General features: G+C 40.7%; 2 protein-coding genes across 10 annotated transcripts; both read left to right on the forward strand.

The window, feature by feature from the left end:
- The first annotated feature begins 1,116 nt into the window (after positions 1-1,116).
- LOC143484166 (uncharacterized) lies at positions 1,117-6,084 on the forward strand. 3 transcript variants are annotated; one of them, XM_076982770.1, is made up of 8 exons: positions 1,117-1,194; positions 1,419-1,516; positions 2,068-3,874; positions 3,999-4,198; positions 4,372-4,427; positions 4,739-4,786; positions 4,902-4,961; positions 5,711-6,084. In XM_076982770.1, the coding sequence occupies exons 2-4, from the start codon at positions 1,427-1,429 to the stop codon at positions 4,190-4,192; spliced, it is 2,091 nt and encodes a 696-aa protein (XP_076838885.1). In that variant the 5' UTR covers positions 1,117-1,194; positions 1,419-1,426; the 3' UTR covers positions 4,193-4,198; positions 4,372-4,427; positions 4,739-4,786; positions 4,902-4,961; positions 5,711-6,084. The 3 variants fall into 3 exon arrangements, with proteins under 3 accessions (XP_076838885.1, XP_076838886.1, XP_076838887.1); XM_076982771.1 differs by having other exon boundaries at positions 5,716-6,084; XM_076982772.1 differs by having other exon boundaries at positions 5,834-6,084.
- A 2,317-nt stretch (positions 6,085-8,401) lies between these two features.
- On the forward strand, positions 8,402-22,697 carry LOC143484172 (uncharacterized). 7 transcript variants are annotated; one of them, XR_013122562.1, is made up of 9 exons: positions 8,402-8,741; positions 9,521-9,739; positions 9,938-10,538; positions 11,072-11,377; positions 13,221-13,833; positions 15,051-20,313; positions 20,738-20,940; positions 21,017-21,093; positions 21,304-22,697. XR_013122562.1 is itself a non-coding variant. In XM_076982784.1 (6 exons), exons 2-6 carry the CDS (start codon positions 9,521-9,523, stop codon positions 15,120-15,122), a joined length of 1,806 nt encoding a protein of 601 aa, XP_076838899.1. In that variant the 5' UTR covers positions 8,402-8,741; the 3' UTR covers positions 15,123-15,258. The 7 variants fall into 7 exon arrangements, 2 of the variants coding, with proteins under 2 accessions (XP_076838899.1, XP_076838898.1); XR_013122564.1 differs by having other exon boundaries at positions 20,227-20,313; XR_013122563.1 differs by having other exon boundaries at positions 20,227-20,940.
- The last annotated feature ends 65 nt before the right edge of the window (positions 22,698-22,762 follow it).

Raw genomic sequence — 22,762 nt, forward strand, 5'->3', positions numbered from 1 at the left:
TTCAGTTCACATAGTCTGCCTCCATGGGTCCAGATGGTTTGTTGACCATAACTGCGATTAGACACTGTATTCCATTTTACACTGACCTGAATTTGTTAAGAATAAACCAATACATTAAAATGTACAAAAACCTCAACGATTAACAATGAATATGTACTCTGTAGATCGAAATATAAATTGCATTTGGAAATATAATTATAAATTTTGATAATAATAACCTGCAATCATTCCAAACTAATAATTACAGTACTCAATTAAATGTATAAAGATATGATATGATATGCTACATCCACAGCAATGTAATGGAATTGCAGCGGAACCTTGTTCAACCTTCAGCTAAGCTAAGCCTCAACTCTAGCCTGGTTCAAACATATATGTTGCTGTAGTAACTGAGCGAGGCTCAAGTCTAACCTCTTTCGTGGAACCGAATTTGACGTTAATAATGGACGTTTAAAAGACGTTTAAAAAAGACGTTGCAAAAACTTTCATTCTGGCTTTTCAGTGGACGTCTTTTGAACGTCCATTATTAACGTCAACTGAATGTCAGTATAGACGTTTAAAAAAAGACGTCGCAAAAACTTTCATTCTGGCTTTTCAGTGGACGTCTTTTAAACGTCTGATGAAGACGTTTAATTGACGTCTTGGACGTGTCTTTGCTCAGTGGGTAATGACTATTACACCATTTATATTTTAGTCAACTCAATTCTTTTGATAATGTCGACAAAATTCTAATGATAATTAGTCGACTAAAGCTAGACTAAGACTAAAACAAATCCAATGACTAAATTATGACTAAAACTAAATGACATTTTAGTCAAAAGACTAAGACTAAAACTAAATCAAAAATTGCTGTCAAAATTAACAATGGTGATCACATACACAAACCGTACCTACTACGGAGCCCCTAAAGGATCTAGAAAAATTTTTTTTTGAAAGCTAAATTGTTCCCTCAATTTAATAAATCGTTCCCTCAATTTAATAAATCGTTGCCTCAATTTAACAATTCGTTCCCTCAATTTAATAAATCGTTCCCTCAATTTAATAAATCGTTCCCTCAATTTATTATTTCATTCCCTCAATTTAATAAATCATTCTCTCAATTTAATAATTCGTTCCCTCAAATATGGAATAACACAGTAGTCTAGGACCAACAGTTTTAACAGGGTCGTCTCTTCAGCTCTCGTACAGACACTGGTATGTTGTTACCATAATGAACTAATAATGCTTTATGTGTGTATGCTATCGGTAGTCAGACTCATGTAGCGAGAACTCTGTACAAACTCTCATTTACTATCATGGCTCCGTCGGTAGTAAATTAACCTCCAAAGTACACTACAGTGGTTGCTTGCTAGCTGACTATATATATATATATAAAGTTAGCTAACATTTTATTAATTTGTTGTCCATATGGCTATAAGCACTCGAGATGGATTACGACTCATTTAACAGCTTCATCGAGTTCATTCGAAGTCGTCACATTGAAGAAGCGACAGTCCAGAATTTCATCAGTGAAAAGGTAACGCTGTGCTTCAGTATCTAGCTACTTCAGTATCTACCGAGTGGGCCTTATCAGTCATTGCTTTGTTTACATGGTGTTGTTCAAATTAATGTAACTAGCTTATAAAAGTTCTGTACTGAACAGTAAATATTCTGCGTTTAAAGACAAGAGTCATAACATCTATGGTTAGCGCATAATTTTAATAGGCATTCATATCTAAATAAATATTATAAATAAGTCTTTTTAATATCATCTCCTTAATATCAGCATTTTGGTTTGGTTGTAAACAGGACACCACAGGAGTATTTCATATACAGTAGCACTGTTAAATTTGTCACACAACACAGACACCTGGATGTCTAGCTAGACTTTTCCTATTGGACAGGTTCATCTTTGGGCTTAAAGTACCTTGCTAAACTGAGATATTGTGAAATCCCATTTATTTATTGGTATTATTTTATTTCATGAAAATAAATAATACAATAATTTAAAATATATTACAGTATCCACCATATTACATGTATGTAAACTTTCACATAACTCTTAACAGTTCACTCATCTTTTTTTAGATTGACTGTTTTGCAATTGATGGCATGCCAAATGAGGACCTGTCAAAGTACCTGCCAAAATATGGTGATCGTTTAGCTGTGCGCCAGTATTGCAAACGGGAGGTAGCAAGACTTCAGGAACCAAGAAACCTACCAAAAGCCACAGAGAACCTTATGACAAAACTCAAGGACAGAATACTTAAACGCAGACATGATGACACTAACCGCTCTGAAAAGCTTAGGAACAACACTAATGCACAGAAATTGGAGCGCAGTTTCCAAATTGGAGTACTTCAGCAAGAAGGGGACATTCTTAAGCAAGTGAGAGAGAAAAAGGGTGGGGGTAAACGTCAAGTAAAAGCCTTTAAAAACACCACAATGGCTGAAATACTGGAATCAGCAAAGATCCTTTTCTTTCCTAATGGTAAGTCAAAGCTTGGAAAGATCTCAGATTTTGAATGTGATATTTGTGACTTCACAGAAGAAATCCTGGCTCCACATGTTACTTTAATAGACATTTATGAACTTAGAAAAGTAAAAATGCTGCGCCTTTACCTCATCATCAAGAGAGTGGAAGAGAATACAGGATCAGTGGCTGAGACAGAAGGTGCCTCCTCTGTTGTCTTAGAGGATGCACCCTCAAATTACATACCACAGGGCCAAAAGTCAACAGAAAGCACTACAGGCCTGAAAGACAGTGTATGTACAGACTTGTTGGATGTATCAGTTCAAGACCATGAAGAACAGCCAGCACTTGCAATAGTAACATTAGACATGGTATCTCATCTTTCCCCTATAATAATTGATGAGCCAGCAAAGTTGGAAAACATACAAATTCCCGAAGCTTCCTTTAGTGAAACTCATGCTCAGCAGACTTATTTGTCAGTACAAATTGATGGGCAAACTTCACAGATCTCCATTGATGAGGAAATTCAAGTGGGATATCATGCACTTCCAGATGATGGTGAGGTTCTTGATGACACATTACCCATTGACATGGACAGTCTGATTTATAATCAGCCACCACAGGTGACAAAGATTAGATTACGCAGAGGAAATGTGTTTCAAGATTTAAATAATGTGTTTCACTGTGGTCTTGTGTCAGTTAGTGATACACTAGAAATAGAAATGGTTTTACCCAACGGTTCTACAGAAAAAGGAGAAGACAATGGAGGTGTGCTCAGGGATGCCTTAAGTGAATACTGGGATGCATTTATTATGAAGTGCACAACAGGCAATGCAATCAAAATTCCTATGATTCGACATGACATGACAGACAAGTGGACTGATGTTGCAAAAGTAATGGTGCTTGGATATAATAATGCAAGCTACTTTCCCATTGCATTAGCAAAACCTTTCTTGAAGCATTGTCTTGGACTTGAGGTAACATCAGAAGAACTCTGGGAAACATTTCTGCAGTCAATCCCAAATGATGAAAGAAGAATTGTAGAACAAGCAATGCAAGACTTCCCATCAGTTTCTGACAGTGAAGACTGGCTTGACTTCATTGATGCCCACAATGTGAAAACTCTCATCAGTGCAGAAAACCTCAAGAAAACGTTACTTGAAGTGTCTCACAAAGAAATCATTCAAGATCCTGCATATATATCAGAGTGCTGGAATGAAGAATTGAAAAAACTGAAATTGCCTCCTGGGGGTTTAGACGAGATCCTGTGCAACCTTTACCCATCCAACAAGAAAGTTCTTGCAGCTCTTCAGCCAGATGAAAATTTGAATAAGCGGGACCAGGCCATTTTTGACTTCTTAAAGAAGTATATACGCAACTGCTCACATACACATCTGAAACAATTTCTTCGATTTTGTACAGGTAATTACACGGTACTATTATTATTTATTTTATTTTTTCCACATCTATGAATGTGTTATACAATTGCATTTTCATTATACAGCAGTACAATGTAGAATAAAATAAATGTTTTTTTATTTTATAGGTGCAGATGTTCTTGTAACATCCACTATTCATGTGAGATTTGTTGCACCAAGCAGTGATTTTGTCAGAAGTCCCCAAGCACATACCTGTGGTTGTGTGTTGGAGATGCCTAACACTTACACATCATACCTGGAAATGTCAGAAGAGTTCAGCCGGCTTCTGGACTCAAATGTCTGGGTGATGGACATCCTTTAATTGATGGTACATTGCATATTTTCACAATAAAGAGAGTATCATATATGTCAACACACCTTTTAATTTGTTGGACAAATATTTCTTGATGATAAAATAAACACTTCTAAATTTACTAGAATATGCTAGTTAAAAAAAAACTGTCAAAACACTTATTTTGTTTACTTTTATTATATGTGTAGGGGTTAGGGCCCCTTACTGTTTACCTCACACTGCAGGTTTTGAAGAATGTTCAGGTGTAAGTACACACAGTTTTCTCTCTCTCCCAACTACTCATACAAAGTGCATTTATACTATGCTTTTTTTCAAATACTAAACATTTACAAATTAATTCAGGCTTGCAATAAATGTTTGATTAAATCAAAGTAATCAATAAGGAGACAGGGTCAATAAATGGCTACTTGTCACTGTTCACGTTTTTTCTGTTGGATTGCTTAAAATGGATGTCTGTTAATCAAATTGTAATAATAATAATAATAATAGTTCTTCAATTGTTTTCAAGTTAAAAATGTTTCTTTTATTCTTGTTTTTTTTTGTCAATATGCATAGATTACCTTTTTGAATGTTTCACCCAGTTTCTGAAGTTCCAGTTCAAATGTAAGTAAATTACTTCATGTTTTACTGTCACACTCATATACAAAAAAAGTGTCATTTGTTTGTAAGTATAATTTTTTTATATGTTTATTCCCTTTGGCCTTTCATTTTTAAATAGGGTTAGATGCCAGCTCTAGTTACATCACACTGCAAGTTAATGCAAGCAGAATGTTAGAACGTAAGTAACTTAACTTGATCTAAATATTTGTGTAATCTGTCTCTCTGTACATGCAGAGAACAAAGAACAATTAAGTTCATGAGCAATAGTACAACTGCTATAGCCAAATATCACATCTCCTGTTGTTTGAAGTGTTTTTGTTTTTACTGTGAACTTCATGTACCTTAATCAGCCATCAGCAATGAAACCTCCCCTGTATCGACATCCATTGTTCATTTATTTCAAACATTCTTTTTTAGCTTCACTTACCATAAATATGCACTTCTTAGTTCTACAGCTAGATGTTCTTCAATGACCAGGACCTCCACAAAGCAGGTGGATCATTTTCAGCTTCAGTGACCAGTGACATGGTGGTGCTGTATTAGTATTTGTTGCACTGGTATGAGTGAATCAAACACAGTGACCAGTGACATGGTGGTGCTGTATTAGTATGTGTTGCACTGGTATGAGTGAATCAAACACAGTGACCAGTGACATGGTGGTGCTGTATTAGTATGTGTTGCACTGGTATGAGTGAATCAAACACAGCTAAGCTGTGCACAGTACACCACAACATACAGGTCAAGTGTCACTGAAGTGAGAGTAGGATCCACCTGCTCTGTGGTGGTCATGTAGACGTCTAAAAATGAATGGATAATATGGAAAATGGAAAATAAGTGTAGATACAAGGTTTTGATGTTATAACTGATAAGAGGAGAGAAAATAATATTCTAACTTTCTAATCATATAAAACTATTTTTTGTTGGTAGATTAGAAGTTTTCTTGGTCTTTCCAGACTTTTCTCTAGATGTCACAAATGAAGATTGCAAGCTGCTCTGGATAAGTGTGACAGCAATATACAATTTGTATATCTGTTGTTTTTGTTTTCTCAGGTGTACAAGCTTAAATGTTGCTGAACATCTTAAAGATTTTAAATCTAAAAAACATTTATTGTAACTTTTTTATTTGCTCTCATTTACACTTAAATCCTCCCTCTCTCACACACAGAGAAGTTATCTTAGATTTTTGTATTTTATGTTTGTTTTGTAAACCTGTGAGGATAATGTGACAATTATAACAAAAAAAATCTTTTCCTTGTTATACAAGATGTCTACAAGATGTTACAGAAGCAAAAAATACATGAATAAAGTCGGGTTGTACTACAGTTGTACTGTTTGTAATTTTTCATAGATTTTAAATTATGCCAATTTTTTCCTTGAGTGTAAGGTATAAATTAATACCCATGTGGAGATCTTCAGGAACAGTTAAATTGTACTCTGCCATTATGTAGGTACACAGACTGTAAACATCCTCATCACAAGCAATGTCACTGCGATGTAAACAGTCTGTCTCACAGTTGATGATTTCCTGTTCTGACACATGACATAAGTAGTCTTCAGAGCCATACAGTTCTGGAACGGTGTACATTACATTAGGCCGCCCGTGGGGAACATTTTCATTCCTTGAGGGACGGATCAGATGGCTATTCCAGCATTCTCTTGTAGCATCCAGTTCATCCTATACATGAAAAATGAAATTGTATTCCTTTTTAATAAACAACCACACTTTGCACATATTGTGTTACAGTAATTCATTTGGATTAATCAAAGGCCTCATTGGGTTCAGATGATCCTAGTTAATAAAACATTGCATTTTTTTGTAGATTCAGTCTCAATGAATCTCAGAACACCTGTGTATCCTTATTGCAGGATATTCTCATTCATATTTGATATTTTTGCAAAATAAACTTGAATTCAATTAATGCAGTTTACCACACAGCAATGTTTTTGTAAGTTTCATCAGGACTTTTATAAGTCAATACTCTACCTGAATTAATGATAAGAAGCAGAAGATGACCAGATTCTTGTCCAAGAAATCTCCATCAAAATCTCCATCACCCTTCAGTCTGTGAAAATGCTCAAGCCAAAATTCAATGCACTCCTTCCTGAGGTGTCCCCACCAACTCTCGATCCTTTGATTGGCTGTGCTGCGACCATAGAGAAAACTTCTATCTCCACCATCTTCATCATTACGTCTGAAAAAACGTTGTGTGTCTCGTACAACACTGTTCTCTGTGCCATTGTCAGTTCGTACTATACGGGGAGATCTTCCATGTTCTACAACAGCTTCAAGAAAATAACCTCCAATAACACGTGGGTCACTACTGGTGTGATATGCCTTTAGCCATATTAATTTTCGTGAATATCAATCGATTGCACCATTAATACAAATACCAAACGGTTTAAGTTTATCGTATGAATCCACATGCCATATGTAATTTGGACCCTTTGCATAATAAGCTCTCCTGTTCAGACGCCTTGCTCTGCGGCTATGTGTTCCATCAGGATCCAGGGTGGACAAGATTAGACGCACATCCTCTTTACAAACTCTGACACCTTGATCTATGCACTTACTATGCATCCACCTATACCCATGGAGTGCTCCAGACCCTTGCAGCTGATTTCGGATGAACCGGATGGTCTGCCCAATGTCATCATAGGTTTTCCTCCGAAACAACCCATTTTTACATAAAATACGTTTAAGGGATGTCAGAGATAAAACAATGCCATGTTTAACAGCCAAAACCTGAAGTATATCCAGATATTTTAAACCAAGTTCAAAATAAAATATAATCAAATTTAAGCGGTCCATGATGTCTGGTGTACTGCATGTTGTGCACAAAATCAGATATTTGAGGTTTATTTAAATGATTTATTAAATTGAGGGAACGGTTTGTTAAATTGAGGGAATGAAATAATAAATTGAGGGAACGGTTTGTTAAATTGAGGGAATTAAATAATAAATTGAGGGAACGGTTTGTTAAATTGAGGGAATGAAATAATAAATTGAGGGAATGGTTTGTTAAATTGAGAGAATGAAATAATAAATTGAGGGAACGATTTGTTAAATTGAGGCAACAATTTATTAAATTGAGGGAACGATTTATTAAATTGAGGGAACGAATTGTTAAATTGAGGCAACGATTTATTAAATTGAGGGAACGATTTATTAAATTGAGGGAACAATTTAGCTTTCAAAAAAAAATTTTTCTAGATCCTTTAGGGGCTCCGTACTGACCTCATACAGCCAATGTTTACATTACGTGTAAAAAGGACATTTATATATTGCGCTGTCATTTGTGTCTGCGTTGACAGCCAAATCCTACTTGGTGTAGAAAAAGGAAAACACAATATATTGTTTTATTATTGTATTATTTTTTTTATTTTTTTGTATTATTATTATTATTATTATTATTATTATTATTATTATTATTATTATTATTATTTTATTGTGATACTCTTCATTCGAAAACGAAAGGAAGATCCTGACTGAGAAACTATTTTAATTCATTTAATACGTTTTAGCTCCAATTCACCCAATTCATTTTCATACATTGACTATATTTTGAAAATTCGCGGACATCCTCTTGCGTCAAATAAACCCGGAAGACTTTGCGGAGCAACTTTACAAATTCTCTGCACCCGGACTGGGACGGAAGTTTAACTAACATTTAAAGACCTCAGCCATATGTTCGTCTCATGGATGAACATCCTATATGAATATATAGGATAAATGTGTTTTGTATGTGGTTTTCACGTTGAGTTTTATGCACGTTTCTAATACCAAAGACCCTGGGTTGCTGAATTAAGTGTGAAGCGCTACACAAAGACCCAACGCGACCCGCCGCGCAATCTGGACGTTGGTCGCACACACCGCAGTAGCTCTGGTGCGTTTAACGGTGTTACTTTGACTTCTCAGTCGTGCTGTTTCTCTGAGTGTCTTGAGGACGTTTTCCGTGCGGTTAGTAATCGCTCGTCGTTAATAGTTTACTCGCTCGTACAGTCATTTCCTAGCGTGTACAGTGCATGCGTTCGTTCACCTCCTTGCGATCTGATTTCAAGCATTTACGTGAATATGATATTTGCTGGCCACCGTCGCTTCTGTTAATGGTAGAATGATGTTTTTCGGTTTGTTTTACTCGAAGCGTTTACTCGTTTTAGTATCATTTTTCCAATGCAAATAATAGCATGCTGTTTCGTCTACAGTTTTATGGTAGTCCGAGGATGGATAGAAATCCACTTTTCACAACTCTTCTCTCCATTTGATTCCTTCTTTTTCATCCATTTACTTCAATTAATTTTCACTGCCTTTTAGCTACTGTGTTGTATATATGTTATTGTTGTATATGTTATTACTGTGTATATTTAATCACTCTTAATTTTCAAGTTATGGTGATCAAACTTGGTGACAGTAGTCAGTAGCTGACCTCAAACATCAAAATGCATTCCATATTGACTGTACTCATCCATCTATTATCTCTGGCCTTCTATTCATCCCTCCATCCTCCCATAGGAAGCCATTGATTTTGTATCTGCTTCAGCTGTAAAGCTAGAATAACTTCACTTGCTGTACTTATTGAACTACCAGGCCCTACTGGAAACTACTATACAGTTATTTGAGAATAACCACCATTTTAAATAACATATCGAACTACAACAGTGTGTTCTGTACAAGTAGTTGGGTGCATGTTCTTTTTTCCTTCATTAAATTAAACAGTTTCTCATGTTCCACCACTGCAGATGGCTGCTGACGGCAGTGAGGGTGGAGAGGAGGGTGGAGAGGTTCTGCTGGAGTTACACCTGTTATGTGACTCTGAAACATCCTGCACAAAGTCAGTAGGGACTGACCTCTCCATGGAGGACATTGGAAACCTACAAACTGAAGTCTGTGAACTGAGAAAAGTGATTGAATTGCTAGAGAGAAAGTTGAATCAGCAAACAGAAAATCTTTCTAAAGAGGTATGTGTCATTGGATTGAAGAAATTGTTTATGCCGAAAAAGTATTTTGCATGTTTAAAACATGCATGTGTTTGTGGTGTTAATCAAATGCCTTCAAGTGGTGCAGAATCATGTTTGCTGTTTCATGTATGAATAACTCCATATTTACACTGTGTTTGCCCTGTTTGTTTATAATGTTTTTGTGATCTTTTTGTCTAGAAGGATGTTGCCACTTTGTGCAGTGTCTGTAAAGCTGAACTAAACCAAAGAGAAACACAAGACTATGGTCAGAGAGACCAGCACACACCACAGGACACAGATTATATTCTCAGACAGAATCCAGTGTGTAAACCCGAAGCAAATCCCATGGAGACACTGGAACCTGACTGTAACACTGGAGTCCAGCACACACCACAGGACATGGAGGATGAATCCAGTCTGTCTCCAGTGTGTGAAATGAAAACAAAACCCACAGAAACACTGGAACTTGACTGTAACACTGAGTACCAATACATAAAGCAGGAGATGCAGGATGTGCCTTGTGTATTTGTGGTGTGTAAGACTGAATCAAACCCTGTGGAGACACAGGACACTGACTCGAACACCACAAGCCAATGCATAAAGCAGGAGATACAGGATGAAATCAATATGTCTCCTGTGGATAAAATCGACCCAAACCCCACAGAGTTCCTGGGCCCTAACTGTAATGTTGGAGACCAGCACACACCACAGACTCCATTAAAGACGTGTTCAGTGAGACTGGTGGACTGCATCCGTGGTGGACATGATGATTGTAATAATAAGAATGATTTTATACCAGGTGAGTTAAGCAAGTTTACACACAGTTAACCAAAACATAGCTATTGAGGAGGTCTGAGATTAGCCTAGAATAATTATTATAACCCTAAGGAGGAAATAGGCTTGTTTAGAAGGTAAACTACTTACCAAATAGTTGGATCATTACAGGTATTATAGGATCTATTCACGTTGGATGATGGCTAATATATGTATCAATGAATGGAAGTATTATTGGTTGAGTTCACTTTATTACTGTCAGTCATTGTGCTACAACCTGATTGTTGGATAATAGCCACAGCGCTAATGTAGCATCTGTGCATGACTGGGCCAGATAGGATTACATCACAACAACCAGTGGCAGGCATAAACCCAAAAAGAACACAGAGAAAGGAGGTGGGGCCTAAAGGAGGCGGGGCTTTCTGCTGCTCCATAAAACATCTTTTTATTACATTATTCCTGTTTCATACGATGTTCTGTATGATTAATGTCTTTATTATATATGGCCCAGTAATAACGCTGCAGCTGCCACTAAGTTTGTTTTTTCCTCTCTTCCAGAACTCAAATCTTCTTCTGCACTCCTGCACGTCTTCTCCTGCTCTGTGTGTCCACATTCCTATACAACTCAAATGTATCTCCACAAACACATCAGGACATGTCACCATGAGGAGTATGTCAGACTGCTGAAGTCAGGACAAATTAAATATGAGAATCTGGCACCCAAACGCAGCTTCAGAAATCCACAAATGTTATCCAAAACTCTCCAGCGCATTCACAAAGGAGCAAAGCTGTATCGCTGCTCAGAGTGTGGGAAAAGATTTAATAGATGGAGTGATTTCCATCGACACCATCTCATTCACACAGGTGAGAAACCGTATTGCTGCTCAGAGTGTGGGAAGAGATTTACTAGTCAGAGTAGTCTCCACAAACACCAGCGCACTCACACAGGAGAGAAGCCGTATCACTGCTCAGAGTGTGGGAAGAGTTTTCCTAGTCAGGGTGATCTCCAAAGACACTGCCGCATTCACACACGAGAGAAGCCGTATCACTGCTCAGAGTGTGGGAACAGTTTTACTAGTCAGAGTAGTCTCCACCAACACCATCTCATTCACACAGGAGAGAAGCCGTATCACTGCTCAGAGTGTGGGAAGAGTTTTACTAGTCAGACTAGTCTCCACATACACCAGCGTACTCACACAGGAGAGAAGCCATATCACTGCTCAGAGTGTGGGAAGAGTTTTACTAGACAGGCTAGTCTCCACATACACCAGCGCACTCACACAGGAGAGAAGCCATATCACTGCTCAGAGTGTGGGAAGAGTTTTATTGGTCAGAATGATCTCCAAAGACACCGGCGCATTCACACAGGAGAGAAGCCGTATTGCTGCTCAGAGTGTGGGAAGAGTTTTATTGGTCAGAATGATCTCCAAAGACACCGGCGCATTCACACAGGAGAGAAGCCCTATCTCTGCTCAGAGTGTGGGAGAAGTTTTACTGTAAAAAGTACTCTCCACCGACACCAGCGCACTCACACAGGCGAGAGGCCACATCAATGCTCAGAGTGTGGTAAAGGTTTTAGTCGACGGGGTATTCTCCACAAACACATGCACATTCACACTAGAGAGAAGTGGAATCACTGCTAACAGTATGAAAAGTGTTTTGGTCATGGGTTAAAGTTCTCTGTCACGACGGATTTCCATCATTTGATTTTTTTTGGCAGGGGAAATTAAAGTTTAATTTTTATCTATTATAAAATATATAATATATAAGATATATAAGAAAGTGTTCTTCATCATGGCCGCCTTACGGCGTAAGGCGTAATACATGAACAAAAGCACAAAATGTATGTCCTAATAAACCAACACAATATTTATTAAAATAATCACCCCATCACCCCTGTAAATGTTATTGAGAAATACAAGTAATGATCTGAAAATGTCCAGGAAGACAAACATTGATGCAGATAGAAGGTTGTTTCAAGAAAGATGGGAACGCAATGTTTGCGCAAGGAGAAAAACGGGTATGAAGCCGTGGCGGATGTCAAAAAGTACCGTCTACGTCGGCATTTTGCGACCAAACACGGAGCTAAGTATGCCAAAATTAGGCATCAAGAAAACAACAAATTGCCAAAGAATTAAAAGTCAAACTGATCACTACAGAATGTGTTCACAACCACAAACGAAGCGTCAGTAAAAGCTGGTTTTGTTGTGGCTGAAGAAATCGCCCGCGTTTCAAAGTCCTTTTCAGAGGGAGCGTTTACGAAGCACAATTGCTGTTTTCAGTTATTTAATATTTTTGAACAAAGTAAATGTGATATCTTTGATGTTATTTTTCTTTTTTCACTTGGATAGTTTGATCATTGTTTGATGGAGTAATGTGGGTTTAGTAACCTAAAAAATTAAAAGGATTTATGTTATAATAAGAGCAGCAAGCAAACATGCAAATATATATGTAATATTTCAGAGGTATTTAACATTAAGGCGTAGTTACATTTATAAGTTCTGTGGGGAACGATTACACTGATGTGGCCCGCGGTGAAAATGAGTTTGACACCCCTGTTTTAGATCATGGATGGCTTTAATAATTCCATTTTAAGTCTCTGTTAGCTGTTTAGTTGTAAATAATTGTGCAGTGTGTATTTGACTAGTATAACAATAAAAAAAAAATCTGAAATTGAAGTATTTGGAATTTTTCTCTGTCTGCCCAGCCGAGCCGTTGCAGACCATATCAGCCGCTAGCTCTAGGTCAGCCTGGTACAAGGTGGCCGGCACCGTGAGCAGACCTGGATCACAGTACTCAGCTTCCAAAGCCCCCACTGGAGACTCCTTGTACGACTGGGACCCAGCGGGCCAGGACTGTGCACTCGCTGCTGGGGGTGGTGCCCCAGTCCAGGCTAGCCACTTGTCTGATGGGCTGAAACCCTCCGAGCAGCCCGCCGGAGACCCCCCTCCAGAGGAGCCCATCCACTTTGAACCACTGCCCCTTCTCAAGCCTGCCAGGGACAGGGTGTACCACCGGCCCGGTCGCACCCAGGAAGCCGAGAGCTTTGACAGAGAGACGCCGGGAGCCAAAATGAGTAAACCGGCCACGGCTCCCGTGAAGGGCGCTGGTACTGGGGGGTCAGAGGTCAAGGCTGCGGGTCGCAGCAGAGTGAGGGACTACACAGTGCTCCACCCTTCATGTGTATCAGCGTGTAACGTCACCATCCAGGACTCCATAGACAGGAGCATGGATGAGTTCTTCAACACTCCACCTACGGATCTAGGAGAGGCTGGAACCTTCAGGAGAAAAACGGATGCGCAGCTTAGCAAGCCGACCAGGTGATCACACCTCTCTGTACACCCATTTGTTTACTACAAATGGCACCAATTAAAACTTCAATTGAAATATCACAGACGTCGTGAGTTGATGTCAAATACAAGGTGTTCCCTTGTTACAACCTACCCCACTACCAGGGTAGGTTGTAACACATGCTGGGGTAAGTTGTAACAATTAGACAAAAGAAGCAAAAACAGAGGCCACACCATGCAAAATGCTTCAAAAATATAAAAAATTAATAAAATAACAATCCAGAACAATGTATCTCTCTCTGTGACTGACCATAACTCATATTCACTTTGTCTTACTCAGAAGTGTGTGGGTGTGGGTGTGTAAATGAGTGTACTAGAACAAACTTATTTAACAATATGTATGCTTAATGAACACTAATACAGTGTACCTGTGTGAAGAACATGTAGGTATGCTTTTTTTAAAAACATTTGCAGGCACACCTCTGTCAGTCTTTCTTTAAAATTATAAAATATCAATACAGTTTTCTTAGTTGTATGTAAGGTGATGAATGTAACACGTTTTAAAGCTGTGTTACAACCATCCCCACCCCTGTCAGCCAGTGTTTAACTAGCTGCAATAGTACAAGTACTAAACAAAATATAGTCTTGATTCAGAAATTTACTTTCTCACCTCAAAATCAGTTTTTTCGCGATGGAATCTGCATGTGCCTGTTTACAGCCTTGATATTCACCATGTAGGATCAGGGAGGAATTGGGTAAATACTGAAATGATCATATGACTCCTATCTTATCCGTGATCGGTGGAACTGATGGTGTTACAACCTTACCCGGTCTCCCCTATATATACACTGCTCAAAAAAATAAAGGGAACTCTTAAATAACACAATATAACTCCAAGTCAACCACACTTCTGTGAAACCAACCTGTTCAGTTAGGAAGCAACACTGATTGTGAATCAATTTCACCTGCTGTTGTGCAAATGGAATAGACAACAGGTAGAAATGAGGCAAATAGCAAGACCCCCCCCCTATAAAGGAGTGGTTCTGCAGGTGGGGACCACAGACCACTTCTCAGTACCTATTCTTTCTGGCTGATGTTTTGGTCACTTTTGAATGTTGGTGGTCCTTTCACACTCATGGTAGCATGAGACGGACTCTACAACCCACACAAGTGGCTCAGGTTGTGCAGCACATCCAGGATGGCACATCAATGCTAACTGTGGCAAGAAGGTTTGCTGTGTCTGTCAGCGTAGTGTCCAGAGGCTGGAGGCGCTACCAGGAGACAGGCCAGTACACCAGGAGACGTGGAGGAGGCCGTAGGAGGGCAACAACCCAGCAGCAGGACCGCTACCTCCGCCTTTGTGCAAGAAGGAACAGGAGGAGCACTGCCAGAGCCCTGCAAAATGACCTCCAGCAGGCCACAAATGTGCATGTGTCTGCACAAACGGTTAGAAACCGACTGCATGAGGATGGTATGAGGGCCTGACGTCCACAGATGGGGGTTGTGCTCACAGCCCAACACCGTGCAGGACGCTTGGCATTTGCCAGAGAACACCAGGATTGGCAAATTCGCCACTGGCGCCTTGTGCTCTTCACAGATGAAAGCAGGTTCACACTGAGCACATGTGACAGATGTGACAGAGTCTGGAGATGCTGTGGAGAGCGATCTGCTGCCTGCAACATCCTTCAGCATGACAGGTTTGGCAGTGGGTCAGTAATGGTGTGGGGTGGCATTTCTTTGGAGGGCCGCACAGCCCTCCATGTGCTCACCAGAGGTAGCCTGACTGCCATTAGGTACCGAGATGAAATCCTCAGACCCCTTGTGAGACCATATGCTGGTGCGGTTGGCCCTGGGTTCCTCCTAATGCAGGACAATGCTAGACCTCATGTGGCTGGAGTGTGTCAGCAGTTCCTGCAAGATGAAGGCATTGAAGCTATGGACTGGCCCGCCCGTTCCCCAGACCTGAATCCGATTGAGCACATCTGGGACATCATGTCTCGCTCCAACCACCAACATCACATTGCACCACAGACTGTCCAGGAGTTGGCGGCTCCTCCAGGTCCAGTCCCCCTTCTTCTGGCTTTCAAGAGAGGCGGTCGCACTTTATCTCTGCTCCTGCACTCCCTCCCTTCTGCCCTGCTCAGCTTAGATTTTCTGTCTTGTCTTAGTAACCTGGCATTGCTCTTCGAATTTTTCAAAGAAAATGGATTTGATCAGGTGGTCTTTCAACGCAATTGGCTTTTTTTTTCCACGTGGAGTCATGGTTTGGGAGAACCCACATGTCTGGACGGACCGTCCTCATTTGGATATGTGTTTGGCTCAGGGGGGACGTGGCGTAGTTTGTGTCTTGTGCCTCTCTCCCTGGAAGATGTTGAGGATGTTATTTGGAACTTTGATCACTGCCGATTGGATTAGGTGTTGCCCTGGTGTATCGGGAAATTAAAAGAGTGGAGTCAGTTATCGAACGCCCACAAAAATTGCCCAACTTGATTGACGCGGTGGGTAGAGCTGTTGGAACTGTTGGAACACAGACTGTGACTTTTAAAAAGCTGGATTTGATCATGGATGGAATCAATGCTCTACACGTGAAGCTGGATCAGTTGGGAGACCGCTGACTTAAGGGGAGTTTGTGTGCTCAAACACTCAAGGACGAGCTCCTTGCTAAATTCTTCATTCATGATTATCTGCATTGGCGCCCAAACAAATTTCTACCAGAAGGTCGTCGTCTTGGTTACCTGCTCCTACCCCCACACAGAGACTGTCAGAGATGGCTCTCGCCTTCCACTGCGAACTTTGACACAAAAACTGTGTGCCAGGCCTCTGGCTCCCCCCTCCCTCTCTGAATGAATCACGCCTTTCACTGCTTACTGTCTGTGTTATCAATGCTGTATGTGCTATGGGGATTTTTTTGCATGCACACAGACTGTTGTCCTGTTCGTGAGAATAATCTGTGGTCATATTTTTTTGTCTCCTCCTAATGTTATCTCTATGTTTCTCTTCCATTCTGCGTAAATGGTGGCACCCATCGAGGCAGGTGCAGTTTTGCGGCCGACGCTCTGGGTTTTTGGTGCTTTAACACTGGGCGCATTTCATCTTGTACTTGTACAATGTATGATGAATAAATATCTTTATCTTATCTTTCCAGTAGCAGCACACATCAGATATAAAACCTTGATGCTTGTTTACAAAGCCAAACATGGACTAGCCCCTCCCCACATGATGTCCATGGTCAAAAGCCAAACTGTACAGCGAGCACTCAGAACCTCAAGCTTGGCTCGACTCGAAACTCCATGCTTAAAGTCTCATGGAAGACAAAGCTCCAGACTATTCTCCGTCCTGGCTCCAAGATGGTGGAACGATCTTCCATTAGTTGCTCAAACTACAAAGTCTATTGCTATCTTCAAGCGTGAACTGAACACTCACCTGTTTGTTGAGTTCTTAACAGAGCACTAACTCAGCAGATACCACTTGCCTTCTTCTTCTTTCGGCAATTCCCGTTTAGGGGTCGTCACAGCAGATCAAACTCCTCCATCTGGCCCTGTCCTGAGTGTCCTCCACTGACACACCAACCACTCTCATATCCTCTACGACTGCATCCATAAATCTCTTCTTAGGTCTACCTCTCCTCCTCTTGCCTGGAAGTTCCATCCTCAAGACCCTCCTACCAATATACATCTCCTCCCTCCTCTGTACATGTCCAAACCATCTCAATCTCGCTTTTATAACTATATCTCCAAAACATGCTACATGTGCTGATCCTCTAATAAATTCATTTGTGATCCTATCCTTCCTTGTCACTCCAAATGAGAATCTCAACATCTTCATCTCAGACACCTCCATCTCCCTCACCTGTCTCTTTGTCAGTGCCACTGTCTCCAGTCCATACAACATTGTCAGGGCAGGCCGCAGCACTGCCCCGCCCATGACCACCAAGGTGCTCGCGGTCTACGTCACGTAGACGCAATCAGCGAAGATGAGATGCAGCTGACTTGCTCCCTACTCAGGGAGGCCGCTGTCATCTCTTCTTCGCCAAGATGTTTGTTGTCTCTCTCGAGCAATCAGCCGGTAACGTCTTGGTACTCTCTCCTTTGTATTTTGCCTGCTCTCTCCTCTGTTGCTGTTTTTCAAGTGTTTTCACTTCTGCGCCCTTTGGGTCCTTCTCAAGTTTTCCCCCCGCTGTTATTTCTCTTGTCTCTCTTCAGATTTTTGGGAAGTTTTAACTTTTTTTCTCCGTTTACATTGGTGAGCCGGTTCTTCCCCCGGCGGTTTTTGTTTCCCTTTTGTGCTCCTAATTCGCGTTGATTTAATTCCGCATTTCTTTTGTTTAATGGTTTTGCTTTTCTTTTATTACATACATTGCGTTGAGCACTTCAGTGTTTCTTTAGTTTTGCGCGCTGTGTTTTTCGTAGGCTACTTACCTCGCGTTGAGTTTATTTCGTGTCATTATTTTGTTTCTCTTCTGTTGGTGGTTTTCCTTTGTGTTGCCTTCACGAAGACGTTTTCTTTTGTATCTTTTCCCGCGAGAGTTTTGGCGGTGGTCTCGGTTTTTGTTTTGTGGTTTTGGCGTTTGGGTTTAATACAACCCTATGCGGTGTATGCACGTTCGCGTATCGCCGCATAAGACCACGTGGTTTATACGCGTTCGCGTGTCCCCGCATAACAAACATAGCAGGTCTCACTACTGTCCTATAGATCTTTCCTTTCATTCTAGCCGACACCCTTCTATCAGAGATCACCCCAGACACTTTATGCCATCCACCCCACCCTTTCTGCACTCTCTTCTTTACCTCTCTTTCACTTCCTCCATTACTCTGTACCCTCGACCCTAAGTAGGTAAACTTGTCAACCTTTGCCAAATCAACTCCTTGTAACTGGACCTGTTCACTGTCTGCCCTCTCATTCACACACATGTACTGTTTTATTCCTGCTCACTTTCATTCCCCTGCTCTCCAAAGCATATCTCCATCTTTCCACGCTCACCTCCACCTGCTCCCTACTCTCACTACAGATCACAATGTCATCAGCCAACATCATAGTCCAAAGGGACTCCTGCCTAACCTCGTCCGTCAGTCTGTTCATGACAATTGCGAACAGGAAGGGACTCAGGGCTGATCCCTAATGTAGTCCTACCCCCACTTTAAACCCGTCTGTCATTCCTACCGCACATCTCACTGCTGTCACACTGTTCTCATACATATCCTGCACTACCCTCACATACTTTTCTGCTACTCCTGACTTCCTCATACAATACCACAGCTCCTGTCTCGGTACTCTATCATAAGCTTTCTATAAGTCAACAAACACACAATGTAACTCCTTCTGTCCTTCCCTATACTTCTCCATTAACACTCTCAAAGCAAACATAGCATCTGTGGTGCACTTAGCTGGCATGAAACCATACTGCTGCTCACTGATCTCTACCGCTCCTCTAAGCCTAGCTTCCACTACTCTTTCCCAGATTTTCAGGCTGTGACATTCCCCTGTAATTACTACAGCTCTGAATGTCGCGCTTATTCTTGAAAATCATTATGCTTCGTCTCCACTCCTCAGGCATCTTCTGACCTTCCAAGATTCTGTTAAATAACCCAGTCAAAAACTCCACTGCTGTCTCTCCCAAACATTTCCATGCCTCCACTGGAATATCATCAGGTCCAACTGCCTTACCACACTTCATTCTCCGAATTGCAGCCCTTACTTCCTCCTTGCTCACCTGGGGCACTTCCTGATTCACAACCTCTACCTCTTCTAACCTTCTTTCCCTTTCATTCTCTTGATTCATCAGTTCGTCAAAATACTCCTTCCACCTTCCCAAGACACTCTCCTCACCAGACAACACATTTCCACCTTTATCCTTTATCATCCTAACCTGCTGCACATCCTGCCATCACGGTTTCTCTGTCTGGCCAATCTGTACAGATCCTTTTCCCCTTCCTTAGTGTCCAACTTCTCATACAGCTTGCTATATGCCTTCTCTTTAGCTTCTGCCACTGCTCTCTTTGCCTTACGAAACATCTCCTTGTACCTTTGTCTACTTTCTTCATCTCGCTGAAAATCCAAATTCTTTTTAGCCAACTGCTTTCCTCTCAAACTTTCCTGAACTTCCTCATTCCACCACCACGATTCCTTGTCTATCTTCCTCTGTCCTGAGGTCACACCAAGTATCTTCCTAGCCACATACTTCACTGCATTTGAAGTCTCATCCCAGGTATCCAGAACACCACCACCATTACCCAGTACCTGCCTCACCTCATCCCTGAATTTTACACCACAGTCCTCATCCTTTAACTTCCACCACCTGATCTTAGGTTCCGTTCTCACTGTCTTCCTCTTCTTCACCTCCAAAACCATCCTACATATCACCATCCTATGCTGTTTAGCTACACTCTCCCCTGGTAACACCTTGTAATCACTAACCTCTTTCAGGTTTTGTCTCCTACAGAGGATATAGTCGACCTGTGTGCATCTTCCCCCACTCCTATATGTTACCCTGTGCTCTTCATTTTTCTTAAAGTAGGTGTCAACACTTACACCTATTAACATATTCTGATAACACTCTTCAAGAAGCAGTTGAAGTAAAACCTGCACTGTTCTGTTGTTGGTGGTGGAAACAACAAAATAATATAAATATAAGTAGGCCTGTTTCACTCCTATGTGTAAGCATTTCATCTGGAGTTTAAAATGAAGTTTAAATCTAAAATATATTTAGTTTATAGTTGCTCAGTGAACTAGTAGATTGAACCATGCACAACACTGTAGAATAGAAAGACAGTATAGCCAAGTGTTTTAAGAGTGATGCAAAACAGCACAAACGTTACATGAGACAATAGACAAGTGACATTCACCACTAACAACATGATGGGACAGACATTGTGCCTATTGACATTGCCGAAGTCTTCTTTTCAAGATATTAAATTTTGCCTCTTGTGTATTTCAGATGACATTATGTGATTCAATGCCAGTTGAGCAGTTGTGCTCATTAACAGCAACTGCTCTTGTGTTGCTGGTTGCGGAATCTGCAAACACTTGGTTGCATTGCTTTTCCAGACTGCTCATTATTCTGAATCTGGCATGTCTGTCGTCCCTCCTGTCCTTTCATGCACACAGACAGAACAGAAGTGGCATAAACCACCAACAATGGTTTGTCTTATTTCATTATTTAATGTTAGTTAATGTATCACAGTCACTTTACTAACACCATCTTTTATATTAATAGGGGGTGAAGCCAGGACCCGTGGATGCCATGGTTGTCCTAAAGCCAAAACCAGGTGCTACTACAGCCAGTGGAGTTAGGTATGTAGTACCAAATTTAATAGGCAGATTACAGTGTGTGGTAAAAAAATAAATGCTTTTGATCATCTGATAAGACCCTGTTCTCTTCAAAATTGTATTTAGCCTCGTTGTACTTCAGATGACATGTGTTATGTGATTCACAATCAGTTGTGCTGGTGAACAGATTACAATGTGTAAAAATAAATGTTATTCACTCTTCTTTTATTTCAGAAGTACACAGCGGTGAGCTCCCACACCCAGCCACCCTCAATCCTGGACCGAAATGAAAGCAGATTCTCATCCACTCATCTGCACAATGAACATCTCGCCTGACAAGCCACTTGTGGACTCCATCTTTGGGAAGGTACAAGTTGGCAGTGTACTGTCCTATCAACAACCACCACCTCCATCTGACAGTGTTGTCATACATGAGGATGCACCCCCATTCCCAAGTCTGCCACTAGAATGTTACCGTCTAAGCCCACCTGAATATTCATTTGTGCCAACACACAAAGAACAGCTACACCTAAGCTCACTTTCTGTGACCTTGTCACAGTCACACCTTATTGAGGAGGCAACAAGATCCCAAAGTGCTACACCTGAGTGGTATTCACTTAGGAGAGAAAGAGTGACTGCCTCACATTTCAGAGAGGTGAGCCATGTTAGAGGTCCAGGTGCTGCAGAAAGCCTGGCAGAAAGGATAATCCGAGGGACATGACAAACAGCACACGTGAAGAGAGGACTTGAAATGGAAACAGGGGCCTTAAAGGACTATGCAGTTCTGAAAAACTTTAACTTGACCAAGTGTGGGCTAGTGATTCATCCAGATGCATCTTGGCTGGGTGCATCACCTGATGGACTTGTATATGACCCACTTGAGCGTCCATCATTTGGGCTTGTTGAAATTAAGTGCCCAAATGGACAACGCTATGTAGACTGCAAATTCCTCAAAGTGGCACAAGGCCTCAGGGTTGCAACTACATACTTTCTGAGGTGTATGCAAACATACTATCGGCACCCCCCGCACTTCACCCCCACCCCCGATCAACTCGGCAAATAATTTTCTGGCATCGATTTGGCGCCCCCTCTAATGCAACGCCCCTATGCGTCACATACGCTGCATACCACCTTTTTGCGCCACTGCAAGGCCTACACAAATTGAAGGAGAGCCATTGTTATTATTGGCAAATCCAGGGCCAGTTATTGATTACTGGTATGCAGTGGTGTGATTTAGTTATCTGTGCCCATGATGATATCTTTGTGCAGCAAGTTTACAGAGATAGCAATGTATTAGAAAAGGTGAAAAGGAGGTGTGACATGTTTTTCTTTAACACTTACATGCCAAAATACCTCTCTATGCCCAAGCAATAGAAAATCATAATGAAGACATGAACTCATGAACAATTAAAACAGTTTCAATTTATTCTGTCAATTGTATTACTATTGTATTCATTTCATTTTTTACAAATACAGTAAAAGTTAAGAAATACATAATGTTGTATTGTGTTGTGTCAATTTAACATATAAAAGTGAAAGCATTTTATACAATTAATCATATTGCACTGTACCTTAACACTGCAGCCAATATTTACAGACTAGCATGACCTAAAGCAGGGGTCGGCAACCTTTTTGACTCGGAGCCACAAAAGCAAAATAACTGGAAATTTATTTCAGTGACGATGACATGTCA

The sequence above is a fragment of the Brachyhypopomus gauderio genome, chromosome 20, assembly GCF_052324685.1.
Source record: "Brachyhypopomus gauderio isolate BG-103 chromosome 20, BGAUD_0.2, whole genome shotgun sequence".
Lineage (NCBI taxonomy): Eukaryota > Metazoa > Chordata > Actinopteri > Gymnotiformes > Hypopomidae > Brachyhypopomus > Brachyhypopomus gauderio.

Excerpts from the sequence above, each read along its gene's own strand:
- LOC143484166 (XM_076982770.1), top strand. The coding sequence starts at position 1,427 with ATGGATTACGACTCATTTAACAGCTTCATCGAGTTCATTCGAAGTCGT. Across the intron at positions 1,517-2,067 it reads AGAATTTCATCAGTGAAAAG|ATTGACTGTTTTGCAATTGA; the intron begins GTAACGCTGTGC and ends ATCTTTTTTTAG. Across the intron at positions 3,875-3,998 it reads ATTTCTTCGATTTTGTACAG|GTGCAGATGTTCTTGTAACA; the intron begins GTAATTACACGG and ends TTTATTTTATAG.
- LOC143484172 (XM_076982783.1), top strand. The coding sequence starts at position 9,521 with ATGGCTGCTGACGGCAGTGAGGGTGGAGAGGAGGGTGGAGAGGTTCTG. Across the intron at positions 9,740-9,937 it reads CAGAAAATCTTTCTAAAGAG|AAGGATGTTGCCACTTTGTG; the intron begins GTATGTGTCATT and ends CTTTTTGTCTAG. Across the intron at positions 10,539-11,071 it reads TAAGAATGATTTTATACCAG|AACTCAAATCTTCTTCTGCA; the intron begins GTGAGTTAAGCA and ends CCTCTCTTCCAG.